Here is a 16,005-nt window from a genome sequence, read left to right as displayed (position 1 = left end):
CCATCTAACACCTCTGAGTAATTTATGATTTTATATACCTTTGTAGGAAAAAGTTTAGGAGGTATTTTCTAAAGCAGAGCTTGGGAAAAACTAAAATACTGGTTAACTCACTTAACCTGACCACAGCATATCGAGGGTGGATATTAAAGATCTGAGGACTACCATCCAAGGGCAGAGGAACTGCTTGGCTTCTAAGGTCTCTAAGGTCTCATTCTTGGCTCAGACATACCAAGTATATATCATCTTTGCAAACTTCAAAACTCTACAAAAATTAGCCTTTGCCTCAAGCAAACAAACCAAAATAAAAATCCTAACCAGACTGAATATATACAAGTATGTCAAGATTGAAAAGGCCAAGGCAGCTGATTTACCAGGTGGCAAACTGATAAATCTGCAGCAATCTTCTATTAGTATGTTAACCATCTTAGTCTTGCTCCATCTCAGTAAACACAAGTTGCTAAAAGTGCACTACCATCTCTTCAAAGTTAACAATGGTCACTAAGCTTAAGAAAAAGTATTCTGAAAAGAATGAGTAAGTATGACATATGCTCCCACCAACTTCATACGCAAAGAAAGTGCATTATTATTTTTTGAGTGGTCTATAGAATGGTCTCAATTATAGATAGTGCTTAATGTGAATAAATCCCCTTTCTAGATGTCATCAACAAAAGAAGGGGAAAAAAAAAGAAAGAAAAAGTCTGTATAGCTTTAATCCAAAACTTACCTTCTCTAGAATTTCTGCATTTATGTTGTGAGGTAGGCAGTGTAGGAATATTGCCTTCTTCCATTCTTTTCCTGGAACTGGAGCTTTCTTCTGCACTTTGCTGAAAAAAAGGGAAAGACGTCTATTAGTGCAGTAAAAATGACTGAGACCAGGGGATGTAGCAGTTCCATTCTGGCTCACCAGTTACTGTGCGGCACAATGGGTTACGCACGAGAAAGAAATCTCTGGAGTTCACAACAGTCATCAGATAAAGGCAACACCTCTCCTCAACCCACTGTGAGCAGAGCTAAGAGAATCCCAAACCTGGGGGGAAAAAATCTCTGCACAAAAGGCCAAAATCTACTGTTAAAAACAGGCTATCAATCAATATAAAACCTCTAGACTATAAAATTAGGCATAATTCAGAAAACATGTGAAACCCTCAGCACATACCAAAATGATCATAAAGTTTTCCCAGGTCTGGTTTGGGAAAGCTTTCAGAATGGTCTGACATGAACTTAACTGCAACAAGCCTGTTAAAGTCTAATAAAGCAGTTTTCTTCAAACGCCTATATACATATACCATCACACACACAGGCACACACAAACCCCAAAGAAAATGCAACTGGAGGAACTGAAGATCAGAAGTGCTACATCCCAAAGAAAGATTCAGAGACTGGAACTCTGTTATGGGCAGAACAGAGAAGTTTCACTCTGTCCCTGGTCTGTGAACTCCCAAGAACCTTTCTTATTAAACTCTTACCACATTTAGAGAAAGGTCTTGGGAGTCCAAGATCCATAGGTACAGAGAAGGGGCCACTCTGTACAACAAAAGAAGTCACCGTGTGGTGATTTTACCTTCAGTTGGTCTTGACTTGGAATATCCATACTGTGATCCTGTGCGAGAGCGAGAGTCTGAGCAGCATCTGGATAGCAAGTAAAACAAAAGGAAAACCTTCCCTGGTAATAACCATTCTTTCCACATAAAAAGGACCTCAGCAAACAACCCTGGAGCCAGGTTTGTTCCCTAAAGCTGTACTTCTCCATGTTGGTTGGACAAAGCTCTCATCCAAAAGGGAAAAATCAAAACTGATAAAAATGGTAAAGACCAAGACAGGCTATATTCAAAATGTATTACCAAAATGTAATCTGGAAGAAAATGAAAAATAACTAAAAATGTTCAGAGCAAAATTTCAAATTTTAATATGAAAGTGATTCCAACCAAGAAATAATGGAATATTTTTTTATCATTTCTTCCCACAGGTAATCCACCTAACTTGTAAACAACAGCAAAAAAAGTTTGGCCCTTAATTTTTATTTTCAACTATTAAAAGTTATACAGGCTTATGAAATCTGAAAATCTAGAATTTTCCCCACTTGCTTCATAACACAATAGCACCTCATGTAAACTTACATTCTACAGTGTCAATGAAGATTTCCTGATTTAAATTCCCATTACCTGAATATAGAGTAATTTTGTAATTAACAAGTTTTATATTTCAGTTATTATAAACATTTCCTAAGAGGGAAGCGAAAGCAAATAAAGTTTTTCCCAAAGTCAATGAAAAGCAAAGAAAACAGTAACCTGAGTGAAATTCTTAGATTGTCTGTCTGATAGTATTTCGAGGACTTGGAAATTTTCCAAGCAAAATGGAAAATGAAAACTTAACTACAGGAAAACAATAAGCTGTAGAAAATTTAATAATCTAGACCGCTCATTATATGAGGTTATATGTAATTGAAATGTTCCCAAATAAGTCTACCAAGGGCTGGATTCACTAGCTACTATTCAAGTCCAGAGATAAGACACTTAAGGAAAACCTCATCCTTGTGTAATAAAGACTGCCAAAGAAAAGAATACTGATCCTACAACTGGTCTGATAGTTCAGTTGTTCTGCACAAAACAATTTCAAAACTGTAATTATAAAGAGCATGATTTTATACGAGCATTTTTATAGGTACACAGAGAATACTGAGGAGTTCAAGAGAAAGCATTTTCTGACCACAGTGGTCTTCAAAGATAAACAAGAAAACACAGATTAAGCATTTCTTTAATAAAGCAACTTGATTACTGTCATTTATAGTTCTAACGCCTTACTACCTTCCTTAGATTAAAATATTAAGAAGCAAAAAGAAATTATCTGGGAAAACTATAATGTACAAAGGAACTTTAAAATAACAACAAAGTTTGTCATATATTTCATTTTGTTCATATACATATGGAGATCTGGACAAATGATTCATAAAGACCACTTTACTTTAAACAATGGCATTTTCTCAACCATCAAAATAAAGGTTTAACTCACTTGCAAAGGTTTATAATAGATGATACAGAAAACATTTTTCTTGGGGATCCCTGGGTGGCTCAGTGGTTTAGTGCCTGCCTTTGGCCCAGGGCATGATCCTAGAGTCCCAGGATCGAGTCCCACATCGGGCTCCCTGCAGAGAGCCTTGCTTCTCCCTCTGCCCATGTCTCTGCCTCTCTCTCTCTCTGTGTATCTCTCATGAATAAATAAATAAAATCTTAAAAAAAGAAAAAAAGAAAAAAAAACATTTTTTCTCATTTGTCCTTTTAAATAAAATACACACAACCCAATTTATTTAGAACAGAGATGACCAACCACAAGCACCAATGCAAGTTCAAGTCAGAGCAGACAATTATCAAAATTACTGTGTGGCAACTTTCTGGTTTTGAGCATTGTACTAGGGTTATATAAGATGTTACCATTTGGGGAATCTGAGTAAAGAATATTTGGAATTCCTTATAATACGTCTACTACTTTTTTTGTAACTGAAATTATTTCAAAGTGACAAATTTAAGAATAAAATGTTTTGAAGATTTAAAGTTCAGAGAGAAATTTGTGTTAAGAAAAATTAACTGGAGCAAATTCTGTTATAATATCAAGTGTGTGGCACAATGAAAAGAGCAAGAAATGGTCAGTCAGAAATATCTGTTCTACCAATTGTAAGTGGCAACCAATCTTGGACAAATCGCTCATTCTATTAAAAAAAGCAAAAAACAAAAACACAAATAAAACAATATTTTAAAACCCTTCAGTTTCATCATCTCTAGACCTTCCTCATGGGATGGTTGTGATAATCCAATTGAAATGTTATCAAGCGGTGCCTGGGAGGCTCAGTCTTATAGCTAAGCATGTGCCTTCGGCTCAAGTCATGATCCAGGAGTCCAAGGATCAAGCCCTGTACGGAGTCTGCTTCACCCTTTGACTCTTCCCTCCTCTTGCGTGCGCTCTCTCTCAAATAAATAGCTTTAAAAAAATAATGTTATAGAAATGTTCACTTTAATATATGGCATGTTAGGGTAGCCCCGGTGGCGCAGCGGTTTGGCGCTGCCTGCAGCCTGGGGTGTGATCCTAGAGACCCGGGATCGAGTCCCACATCGGGTTCCCTGCATGGAGCCTGCTTCTCCCTCTGCCTGTGTCTCTGCCTCTCTCTGTGCCAATAAATAAATAAAATCTAAAAAAAATATATATATATACGTATACACATAAACATATATATATGTGTATATGTATATGTATATATATATATATATGGCATGTTAAATACTGTAGTGCAAGAAAGAAAAAGTGAGAATTACACCCACTCCAGATATTCAGAGAAAAGATCAGAAAACAAATTCTAATAGAGTAGATCAACAAATACAAAATCCTGTGTAGTGCTCGCTTCAGCAGCACATATACTAAAATTGGAACGAGGGACGCCTGAGTGGCTTAGTGGTTGAGCAACTACCTTTGGCTCAAGGAATGATCTCAGTTCAGGATGGAGTTCTGCACTGGGCTCCCTGTGGGGAGCCTGCTTCTCCCTCTACCTATGTCTCTGCCTCTCTCTCTCTCTCTCTCTCTCTCTCTCTCTCATGAATAAATAAAGAAAATCTTTTAAAAAATAATAAAATAAAATAAAAGAGAAGATTAGCATGGCCCCTGTGAAAGGATGACAGCATATTCGTGAAGCATTCCATATTTTTAAGAAATAGTGAAAGGAACTATAAGGGAAAGGAGGGAAATCGAGTGGGGAAAAATTAGAGAAGAAGACAAACCATGAAAGACTCCTAACTCTGGGAAGCAAAGGGTTGCAGAAGGGGACACGGATGGAGGCAAAGAGGTGACTAGGTGACAGGCACTAAGGAGGGCACTTGATGGGATGGGCATGGGGTGTTACACTGTATGTTGCCAAACTGAATTTAAATCAATCAATCAATCACTCCTCTGTGTATTTTGGGCCTGCAGTGAGTATCCCAGGGAAGCCCTACTATTTCACAAGTGACTGAATTTCAATAAAGACACTATATTATTTGCAAGGCCTTCCATCTGAACAGAAATTTACAGCTGGGTGAAGTGGGTAAAGTGAGCAAATGGCTCAATGAAGTCAACAGGCTCCAAAATTCAATATAAGTTAAAAATCACATTTCAATATGAAAACAGTTTCTCTGTTCTCACGTTAAATAAACCTTTATTAAGAATGGATTCTTTTCAATTATTTGTTTCAGTAAACTGGAAAGATAACCAATCTAAAAGAATTACAAACTTGGGCTTTCTTCAAAGGATAAGGTTACCTAAAACCTAATTTGAAGCTCACAAAAGCACTTCACTTAGGAATGGAAGGGAAAAGTTTCATTATTTGGAAATGATTAAGAGATAGTGTTACATTTCAGTTATATCCAGTTGATCCACTGATCTCTAATACACCATACTTCAGACCCCAAAGCAGCCCGTTTCCTCACATACCTAATAAATTAAACTCAAAGGACAATATTTAAAAGATAGGGAATTAAACAAAGGGTGTTAGACAAATCGGCATTCATATAACAGAAAGCTAAAATCATTAGCTAGATGAAAGTTCTTCAGGGACCTTTCTAACAGATGGACTGGGTTAACACCATGAACCCACGGAATCAATATCACTGAAAAAGGGACAAGCAGACCTTATATGACTCAGATGAGATGCAACAGATGTACAGAGCACCACCTATGACACCTTCTCAGCAAAAAATCTAAACTTGAAACTATGCAGCATTACACTAGTTTACCAAAAATAAAAGAAACAGAGAAACATGTTAACATCACAAGGACAAAATCTGCAACCTCAACTAGAATGTGGGAAATTCTACAGGACAAATGATCCATTTCTTCAACAAATAAATGACATAAAAATAAAAGGAGGATTGTTTTATAAAGATACTTAGAGGCATACCAACCAAATGCAATGTGTGGACTTTGTCTGGCTCTTGATTTCAACAAGCCAAACAAAAAAAGATACTTCTGAGATAATTGGGGGTAACTATACATACACTGGCTATTGGATAGCATTATGAAGTTATTATTCATCTTATTATTATTAATTTTGTTGGATGTAAGAATGACATTTAGGGTTACGTTTAAAGGAAAAAGGTTCTTAACTGTTAGAGATTTTAAAGGTATGTCTAGATGAAAAAAAGAAGTAAAATTAAGGAAAAAGAAAGTATATCCAGATGAAGCAAATGTAGCAAAATATTAACAATTACTAAGAGGTGGGTATTATACTAATCTATTTTCAGTCTATTTGAAATTTTTCACAATGAAAAATTAACGTACCGATAACATTCTGTATTACAGTATCCCTCCCAGTCATGCCAACATAGCAATTCATTTCCATCTTGATCCTCCTTGTTTTCCCATCATTTGCCCCCTTTGAGCTCAAAGCTGTGATACAGACTGAAGAAATAGGATGTGACATACCTGTAGTAGCAGTGGCTAAAGTGACAAGATTCCTTCTTAGCATATCATAGAGAGGGCTGTCAGAGACAAAAAAAAAATTAATAACCCCATGGTTTTCCATTAAAATATTACATGTCTATCAGATACGTGATCTTCTAACTTTCTCTATAACACACGGAGAAGAGAATGTTTTCCCCACAATAGGTTAGTAATTATTTAAATGTCAAGATGATAATGTCCAAGCACTTGTGTTACTTTGCCCCTGTTAAGAAACTGATTAGGGCAGCCCCGGTGGTGCAGCGGTTTAGCGCCGCCTGCAGCCCAGGGCGTGATCCTGGAGACCCTGGATCGAGTCCCACGTCAGGCTCTCTGTATGATGCCTGCTTCTCCCTCTGCCTGTGTCTCTGCCTCAATCTGTCTCTATGAATAAATAAAAAATCTTTTAAAAAAAAGAAACTGATTAATTTACATTTTATTTAATTAGCTAACAGTAACACAAGATTTCCTTTGGAGACCATTCCTTCCTTCCTTCCTACCTACAAAGAATTAAGTTTTACAATTTTAATTGGGGAAAGGGTGGCAGTTCATGATTCATAAGTTTTAGGGGCACTTGGGTGGCTCAGCTGGTTAAGCATCTCCCTCCAGCTCAGGTCATAATCCTGGGGTCCTAGGATCAAGCCTGCTTGTCCCTTTGCACCTTGCTGGTGGCTCTCTCTCGCTATCTGTCATCACAAAGCTGAGAAAGAAAACATTGGTTCACTACTAATTACCTTTTGACTCTATAACTCTGTAACTCTATGCAGCTGGAGAAAGTCAAACAGGTCAGAGAAGCTCTACAGTAGAGCTTATGAAGCCCATCATCGACCAGCAATACAACATCTCTCTCATCAGCTCACTCTTCCTCTCTATAACAGCTGCTGCACAAAATTCTAACCTAGCCACATCAAGCTCATCCTACTCAGGCCTTTGCACACAATGTTTACTCTGCCAGAAGCTCTCCTCCAACCTTCTCCTGCAGCACCTCTCACTCCTCACTTATCCTGAAGCTCTCAGCTCAAATATCACTTCTTAAAGGAATCTTATCTCAACCCCTAAGATCCTAAATCCCACCCCCTACACAGCTTCATGTACCTCTTTTCTGTAACATCCACAGTATAATTTTACCATATGCTGGTGTGATAATCTCATGAAGATGGGGAAAAGCATCTACAGTCTCACTGTTCTTTAAGCTCCATAGAATCTGAGATTATTGCTCACTAACATGGTCTTAGGGAATCACAGGCTACCTGACATGTGTAGGCCCTTAAATATTGACTGACTAAAGGAATAAATAACCATTAATATCCTATAAAGATTGAGTGGTTATAAGCACCAAAAAAAATAAACAAACCCTCACTCTTCTTACCTTGGATCTTTCACGGAGAAACTCTGACGTCCTAGCAGTTCTCCCAAAAGATCTCCACCACAATACACCATATGCTGTTCCTGCTGATCATAAAGCTGCTTCACCATTATATACTGGCCTAGATAGTGCATGACCTGCATGGCAATAAAGCAGCATGAGAGGTCTGTCCAGCTGCTCCAAAAATCACAAAATTATTATGAGAAGATAGGTAAGTTAGTTTGCTAAAGAAAGACAAAACACATATGAGCGTGACTGTCAGTGCTTGTGTAAGGAGTCCTACAACAAGACAGTTGTCCCCAATCACTAGGTTCCTCCACTTATTACCATGCTAGACATCAAGAGATTCTTATTCTTACTTTTTAGAATAGAAACGTAGTGGTCTGACAGTGAGAAAAGTATTGAATTTACCTACTATCCCGTTAAAAAATCTCACCAGTTCAAATAAAGAGGTCTGTTCTAAAACTAGAAGTAATAAACTTTAAATGTGCCTGGGTCATAAAAATATTTTCCAAATCCAGGGACCAACACAACTACAAGACGCTTTTGATGCATATTCATTTCATTCTTTTTCACAAATGAAGTACAATGTTTAATAAGCCATCAGCACTATAACTGCATAAAACAGTGTTTATCAAATAAAAATTTAGTATATCTGGATTTTTTCCACAGAGTTCACAAAAATGGAAGAAACTCAGACAAGTTCATGATTCGTAAGTTTTAGGGATGCTTGGGTGGCTCAGTTGGTTAAGCATCTCCCTCCAGTTCAGATCATGATCCTGGGGTCCTATGATCAAGCTTGCTTCTCCTTCTCCACCTTGCTGGTGTCTCTCTTGCTATCTCTGTCAATATCTCTGTCTGTCTCTCTCTCAATAAATAAAATCTTAAAAAAAAAAAGTTTGAATTATTTATTTTTCCTAATGTTTTCCCTATGCAGATTTTTTTAAACTGCTTAATATTTAAGTTCACTTAATGACAGTAAAAACTCTGTTGCCACAGATTACAGGCAAACCAAAGCAGCTATCTTTAACTTTAGGCCCCAACTTCTCAGGAATTATTAGATATCTGCACAGATTTTCCGAATACTGTTCCCATTATATTGGTACAATAATGCTCCTAGGCTCCCCTCTATACCAAGCAACATTTTGCCCAGATAATCAAGTATCTAGGGAGAAATAAGATGGGGAAGAGTATTTACTGAAGAAAAAGAAGAAAGATTTAATTTATGTCTGTCAAACTTTCAGAAGAAATAAATCCACTCTAAGTATTCAAAGTAATAAGGTCTTCTATACAATAGAAACTATTATCTATAAATGTGTACGTAATTAAGTGCCCACAGCCATGCCACACCATCATCATCTCTAGGCTCCTCAAGCACCAGTGGGAGAGGAGGCAGGTAAAGAAACTTGGAAGAGTATGCCCTCTTCTGGCGGGGTGAAGAAACCTCATGGTTACAGCCTTGGTACTGTGGCACTCCATGAAATTGGACATTATTAAGAGTCCACTGAACTCCTGATTCACAAACTTCCTTTCTAGCATCTGCTGCAAAAAATTGCTCAGGACTTTAAAAGAAATCTATGCTTCTAGAGTGCAGCTATTGCTGCTTTGCAGGAGGCAAGTGAGGCCTATCCGGTGGGCCTTTTTAAAGACACCAATCTGTGCGCTATCCATACCAAACATGTGACGATTACACCAAAAGACATAGAGCTAGCATGTCACACACAGAGAATGTGCCTAAGAATCAACTCTGATGGAAAACATTTCATTCTTTAAAAAAAATTTTTTTTTCTTCGTAGTTCTGAGATTTAGATATTTTTCCCATAGGGTCAAAAGGTACCTAAGTATACAACTACAAGTGGAAAAATAGGGAACAGAAATCAGGTATTGGCATTTTTTCCATTTTTACATGTGTGAATTTTTTTTTAAAGATTTTATTTATTTATTCACAATAGACATAGAGAGAGAGGCAGAGATACAGGCAGAGGGAGAAGCAGGCTCCATGCCAGGAGCCTGATGTGGGATTCAATCCCAGGACCCCAGGATCGCGCCCTGGGCCAAAGGCAGGCACCAAACCATGTGTGAATTTTTTAATATAAATGTGGGGGCCTAAAAAAATAAAAAAATAAATGTGGGGACCTAAGACATTCATGTTTCAGTAAACATGTTTCAGCAGTTCAACTTCATAACAATTATAAATAAACCTGTTATATTTTTCGGGACAATTTGGATTTTTAAATTTTTTTTTTAAAGATTTTATTCATTCATTTGAGAGAGAGAAAGAACGAGAATGCACACAAGAGAGCACAAGCAGAGGACAGGCAAAGCGAGACGGAGAAAGACTCCCCACAGAACACAGAGCCAGACATGGAGCTCAATCCCAGGACCCTGAGATCATGACCTGAACCAAAGGTAGATGCTTAACTGACTAAGCCACCCAGGCACACCTGGATTTACTTTAAACAAGCAAATTTCTTACTAACAGTAACTATATGGGATTGGTAGCATATTTATCATACAGTAGATCCATTCATTCACTATACTTTCCTAACAGTTGTCCTATATGCAAATACATGTTTTTAATGTCGGCCGTCTTCTGTGCTATTTCTGTAAGGTTGCTATTAAAATTGATTAGGCAGGGGCACCCAGGTGGCTCAGTCCGTTAAGCGTCTGCCTTCAGCTCAGGTCATGATCCCAGGGTCCTGGGATAGAGCACCACAATAGGCTCCTTGCTCAGCAGAGAGCCTGCTTCTCCCTCTCCTTCTGCCTGCCGCTCCCGCTGCTTGTGCTCTGTCAAATAAATAAAATCTTTAAAAAATAATAAAAATAGGGCAGCCTGGGTGCCTCAGCGGTTTAGTGCCACCTTCAGCCCAGGGTGTGATCCTAGAGACCTGGGATCAAGTCCCAAGTCGGGCTCCCTGCATGGAGCCTGCTTCTCCCTCTGCCTGTGTCTCTGCCTCTCATGAATAAATAAATAAAACCTTTAAAAATAATAATAAAATGAAATGTATGAAATAGGGGGTGCCTGGGGACGCCTGGATGGCTCAGCAGTTGATCATCTGCCTTCAGCTCAGAGCATGATCCTGGGGTCTGGGGATCAAGTCCTGCAACAGGTTCCCTGCAAAGAGTCTGTTTCTCCCTCTGCTTATGTCTCTACCTCTCTCTCTCTCTCTCTCTCTCATAAATACATAAATAAAATCTTTACAAATAAATAAAAAATAAAAAAAAACAAATAGGGGGTGCCTGGTGGCTCAGTCGGTTAAGCATCTGCTTTCAGCTCAGGTCATGATCTCAGGGTCCTGGGATGGAGCCCTGTGTTGAGCTCCCTGCTAAGCAGGGAGTCTGCTTGTCCCTCTCCCTCTGATCCTCCCCCAGCTCATGCTCTAATAAATAAAATCTTTTTTTTTTTTTTAATGCCTTAAATGGAGTGCCTGGCTGGCACAGTCAGTTAAGCATCCAACTCTTGGTTTCAGCTCAGATTGTGATCTCAGGGTTGTGAGAATCGAGCCCCACAGTGGACTCTGCTTAACACTCTCTTCTCCTCCATCTGCTCCCTCACGTACCTGTGTGCTCACTTGCATGCTCTAATAAATAAATCTTAATAAACAAACAAATAAAAATAAAAGGCATTAAACTAGGGATGCCTGGCTGGCTCAGTCCATAAGTGCAACCCTTGATCACAGGGTTGTGTGTTCAAGCCCCACGCTGGGTGTAGAGATTATTTACAGTTTTCAATTAGCAATAATCACGCCTCGGATAAACCTCATTGGCTACAATACTGCCACTGCACAAAGCTAGAGATTATTTCAAAATAAAAATCCTAAAATAATAAGACAAAAATAAATATATTAAACTAAAAAAAATAACATGTACATAATTCAACTCTCATTATACCATACTGCCCCAATGCACACAAACTAAGAACCAGTATTTAAAAAATTAAAAATTAGGAAATTCTTCTCTATGCACCAGGTAGGGTCAAAATTCATAATAGAGGGCTTCATGTAAACTCTGTCCAACTTTTTCCACAGTAAAACATTCTGACCAGTATGTACTTAATTTCTTCTTAACCCAGGAAAATTCTACCATGTTATTGAAGGAGATAGCACAATTCGTTATAACAACTTTACTGATATAAAAATCCGTATCTTGGGGTGCCTGGGTAGTTCAGTCGTTCTAGGTGTCTGACTCTCCATTTCTGCTCAGGTCATGATCTCATGGGTCATTGGAGATAGTCCTGTGCCAGGCTCCTCACTCAGCATGGAGTCTGCTTGAAGATTCTCTCCCTCTACTCCTCCTGACACACACTTGTCCATGCACTCTTTCTCTCTCTCTCAAATAATTTTTTTAAAAATCCATACTTCAGTAATAGTTTCAGAATTCTAGAGATATATTTCAAAATGATGTGCTTAATATAAAACTATAAAGGAAATTATGACTATTCTAAAAAATCTAAAATGCTTCCAATTTGTTTCCTTGAGAGATACAATGGCTCGGGAATACAGTGTTGCTTACGGTTTTCAGAAAAGTTTTTTAAAAGCTTGAGAATTTTGTTTCTTTCAATTAGGAAAGGTTAGATTTTAGCCAACTAAATGTAAGCAATTCAAAGAGATTAACATTTTAATATTGAGTCTTCTCTACTTAAAGGAATTCAATTTGTTTTTATTAAAAAACAAAACAGGGCAGCCTGGGTGGCTCAGAGGTTTAGCACTGCCTTCAGCCCAGGGCGTGATCCTGGAGATGGGATGAGTCTCAAATTGAGTTCCCAGCATGGAGCCTCCTTCTCCCTCTGCCTGTGTCTCTGCCTCTCTCTGTGTGTGTCTCTAATGAATAAATAAATAAAATCTTTTAAAAATAAATAAATAGATAGATAAATAAATTAATAACAAAACAAACCTTCAGGTCTAAATAAGTTAAAGGTGTGCTTAAAATAACTCTCACAGTGCTCAGAAAAGTATCTGACATATTTATAATGAAAAACTACTGCATTTAATTCCTGCCTGGCAGTACATCCTATAAATCATAGACAGTGTCATTTTTTAAATCTTGTACAGGCTATACATTTTAACTGTGAGATCAATGATTTCATGGTTAGTCTTCTGTTTGGCTGACAAATACTTCAAAAGGAAATTTAAAGGAAATATGGAGTTCAACTTAGCTCAATGGTCTTTATTTTTTTTTTTTAAGATTTTATTTATTCATTCATGAGAGAGAAAGAGGCAGAGACACAGGCAGAGGGAGAAGCAGGCTCCATGCAGGGAGTCTGATACAGGACTCGATCCCGGGTCTCCAGGATCACACCCTGGGCTGAAGGCGGGCGCTAAACTGCTGAGCCACCCTGGCTGCCTTCAATGGTCTTTAAAATAAAGCAAAAGTTGCCTCTCTAGTACCTCAGGAGTAGAATTTTCTTTCTTAGGCCTGATTTCAGAACCATACATTCATTAGCTTCTACTTTTTTTCTTTTTCTCTCATCAGCTTCTACTTCTCAGCTGTTCTTAAAATGAAGAATTCTCTTTAATGGCTTACCTCTTTAACAGTGAACATTTCACCTTGTGCACCTGCTGCCTGCAAAATCTTCAAAAGTGGAAGTTTTGGTCGTACCTGATATAAACATAAAATAAACCCATTATTTACATTTCAACTAAATTGGTTTCTGAAACCCTAAGGAACAAGAAAACCTCCTTAAATTTTTTTTTTTTTTAACAAACCCTGTTGGATACTTATAATCTAATAACATACAATCTTCCAATACACAATTTACTGGCAGATAATCAGACTACTATTTGCTACCTTCCCGAAAAATCACATTTCCAAAAGACAGCACATTCACACCTACTAGGATGGCCATAATAAAAAGAAAAAAAGGGGAAAAAATAAGTATTGCCAAGGATATGGAGAAACTGGAACCCTTGTGCACTGCTGGTGGGAAGATAAAATGGTTCAGCTGCTATGGAAAATAGTTTGGCAGTTCCCCAAAAAGTTAAAGACAGAATTACCAAATGACGCAGCAGTTCGACTCCTTGCTATATACTCGAAAGAACTGAAAGCAGGATTCAAATAAGTATTTGTACACCAGTGTTCACAGAAGCATTATTCACACTAGCCAAACAATGGAAACAACCCAAATAGCGCCGACAGATGAGCAGATAAGCCAAATGTGGCATAAACACACCAGGGATAGTAACTTTGACGTTATCTTGACTCTTACTGTGGAATCTGTCGTTAGCCAATCTTTAAAATTTTTATGGTCAAAGTTGTCTCTCTTCCTCTTACAGCCTCTTTGGTTTTGTCTTATTTAAGGCCCCTCTTTTCATAAGCATCCCCTAAGTTTTCTTCTAATATTATTTCGCTTTTTACATTTAAGTTTTCACCTATCTGGAATTTGTTTTTATACAAAGTTTTAGGACTTCATTTGTTTCCTTCCAGAGATGGACAATTACATCAAAACTATCTATTATATAAGCCACATTTCCCCCCAACAAATCTAAATTCCACCTTTATCATATACTAAGATATATAATATTAAATATTGTGCAATGTTTATGAAAACACAAAACAAAATTTGTATTTTTATATGTTAGAGGAAAAGATCTGGAATAAGACACAGTGTTGTCTTAGGAGGAAGGGACTTTGGGGGAAGAAGGGAAGAGATAGATGGTCAAGGAGTCTCTATGATAAATACATTATAAACACATTATAAAATTGAATTTTTAATAAGAATACATTTGCTATATTCAAAATTAATTTTTAAAGAAAACATGCTTGTTAAAACGAAATGAGAGAGAAAACAAACATATAATTTGGCCCCAAATTCTCCACTAGCCACTTATACCCTAAAATGCAATCGTTTTCAAAATGTCCCATATTTTGAGCAATCTGTAAACTCTACATCTTTAATCAATAATCAATTCAAATTTTGAGCACTAACACCTTTTCCTGGTTTCCCTAATATGCCATTTTAAAAAATAATCCTTTTTGCTCTACATAAATCCTACAGTCAGAATACAGAATACTAGGAATGCCTAAAAATGATTTACCTGATTGGTTTGTTCTGGGGAGATCCTGCAAGCACTGTCAGAAGTTGAACACTGGGCAGAGGTGGCAAATGATGTCATTTTGGCAGTGAAGAAATTGCAGTCTGTTGATAAATCTGAAAGGAAAAAGGCATTATGAAATCTCTTCTAAAGCAGAAAATTCTCTCAAGATGTACAAAATAGCAGAAGAAAAAAAAATGACACGTATCAGAGCGCCCTACACAAATGCAATATATTCATATGAAGTTCTTGATACTCTTCTGATCCCTTTCTAAGTTCAGATCCTATAAAAAACTCAAAGGCTTAATTAAGGGTAAGAACCATCCATGCTTCCCTCAGGTGAAGCCTGAAACAGAAACAGGTTCAGGCATGCTCCAACCTCCACAGTGATGATAATGAGTTAACTGTTTTAGGGGGAAGTCAAATTTACAACCATCATCTACCCAATGAATATCGGAGTTTCAGGAACTCCTCCTCTCTTGGGTAGTGCTCAAGAGCACCCCCTGGAAGACAACAGATGTAAGAGCTGGGGGAATTACCAAGTAATAAAGTTAAGATTCTGTGAGCACATCAAGAAAAACCTTTGCAACATGTTGAAACATGTCTTGACAAGGAACCACAAGAAAATGATAGTCAAAATGCTCAGTATCAACTAAAACAACTTTTAATACCTGCCCACCCCAAAGAGTACAGCAACTAAATATTTACAAAATGGGTTAAAACAAAGTGGAGGGATGCCTGGGTGGCTGAGAGGTTGAGCATCTGCCTTCAGTTCAGGTCGTGATACCAGGGTCACAAGATGAAGTCCTGCATCAGGCTCCTTGCATGAAGCCTGCTTCTTCCTCTGCCTGTGTGTGTCTCTGCCCCTCTCTATCATGAATAAATAAAATCTTTAAAAAATAAAAAATAAATAAAACAAAGTGGACATATAGCATCAAGGAAAGATGTAGCATGAATTGAATCACATTCTACCATCTCTCCTTAAAAAAAAAAAAAAAGGTGCAAGAGGAAAAACAAATTTTAAAATAAGCTTAAGTTTACCTTCAGGTCTTTTTCTAACAAAAAAGGTAATAAATGATCAGTGAGATTTATGAAATAAACACATCGGGGAAACGGTGAAAGGGGCCTGGAAAAACTGACAAATACTCTGGC

At 37.6% G+C, this 16,005-nt stretch overlaps 1 protein-coding gene and 2 pseudogenes across 2 annotated transcripts in view; 1 reads left to right on the top strand and 2 right to left on the bottom strand.

Moving 5' to 3' along the window:
- MDM4 (MDM4 regulator of p53) overlaps positions 1-16,005 on the bottom strand; it is a 48,221-nt gene that overhangs the window by 15,172 nt on the left and 17,044 nt on the right. The window contains exons 2-7 of one of the 2 annotated variants that reach the window (XM_025991419.2): positions 14,857-14,969; positions 13,346-13,420; positions 7,826-7,959; positions 6,442-6,497; positions 1,562-1,629; positions 725-824 (exon numbers count right to left, since the gene is read on the bottom strand). In XM_025991419.2, the coding sequence (XP_025847204.1) occupies positions 725-824; positions 1,562-1,629; positions 6,442-6,497; positions 7,826-7,959; positions 13,346-13,420; positions 14,857-14,934 (511 nt within the window). In that variant the 5' untranslated portion in view covers positions 14,935-14,969. The remainder of the gene's footprint in view (positions 1-724; positions 825-1,561; positions 1,630-6,441; positions 6,498-7,825; positions 7,960-13,345; positions 13,421-14,856; positions 14,970-16,005) is intronic. The other variant, XR_012001770.1, reaches the window with a different exon arrangement.
- On the top strand, positions 4,597-4,691 carry LOC112914620 (U6 spliceosomal RNA; annotated as a pseudogene).
- LOC112914611 (U4 spliceosomal RNA) lies at positions 11,498-11,615 on the bottom strand (annotated as a pseudogene).

Source organism: Vulpes vulpes, chromosome 5 (genome assembly GCF_048418805.1).
Source record: "Vulpes vulpes isolate BD-2025 chromosome 5, VulVul3, whole genome shotgun sequence".
In the NCBI taxonomy this organism is placed as follows: domain Eukaryota; kingdom Metazoa; phylum Chordata; class Mammalia; order Carnivora; family Canidae; genus Vulpes; species Vulpes vulpes.
Note: the sequence above shows the minus strand (reverse complement) of the source record. Positions and strands in the feature narration are given on the sequence as shown.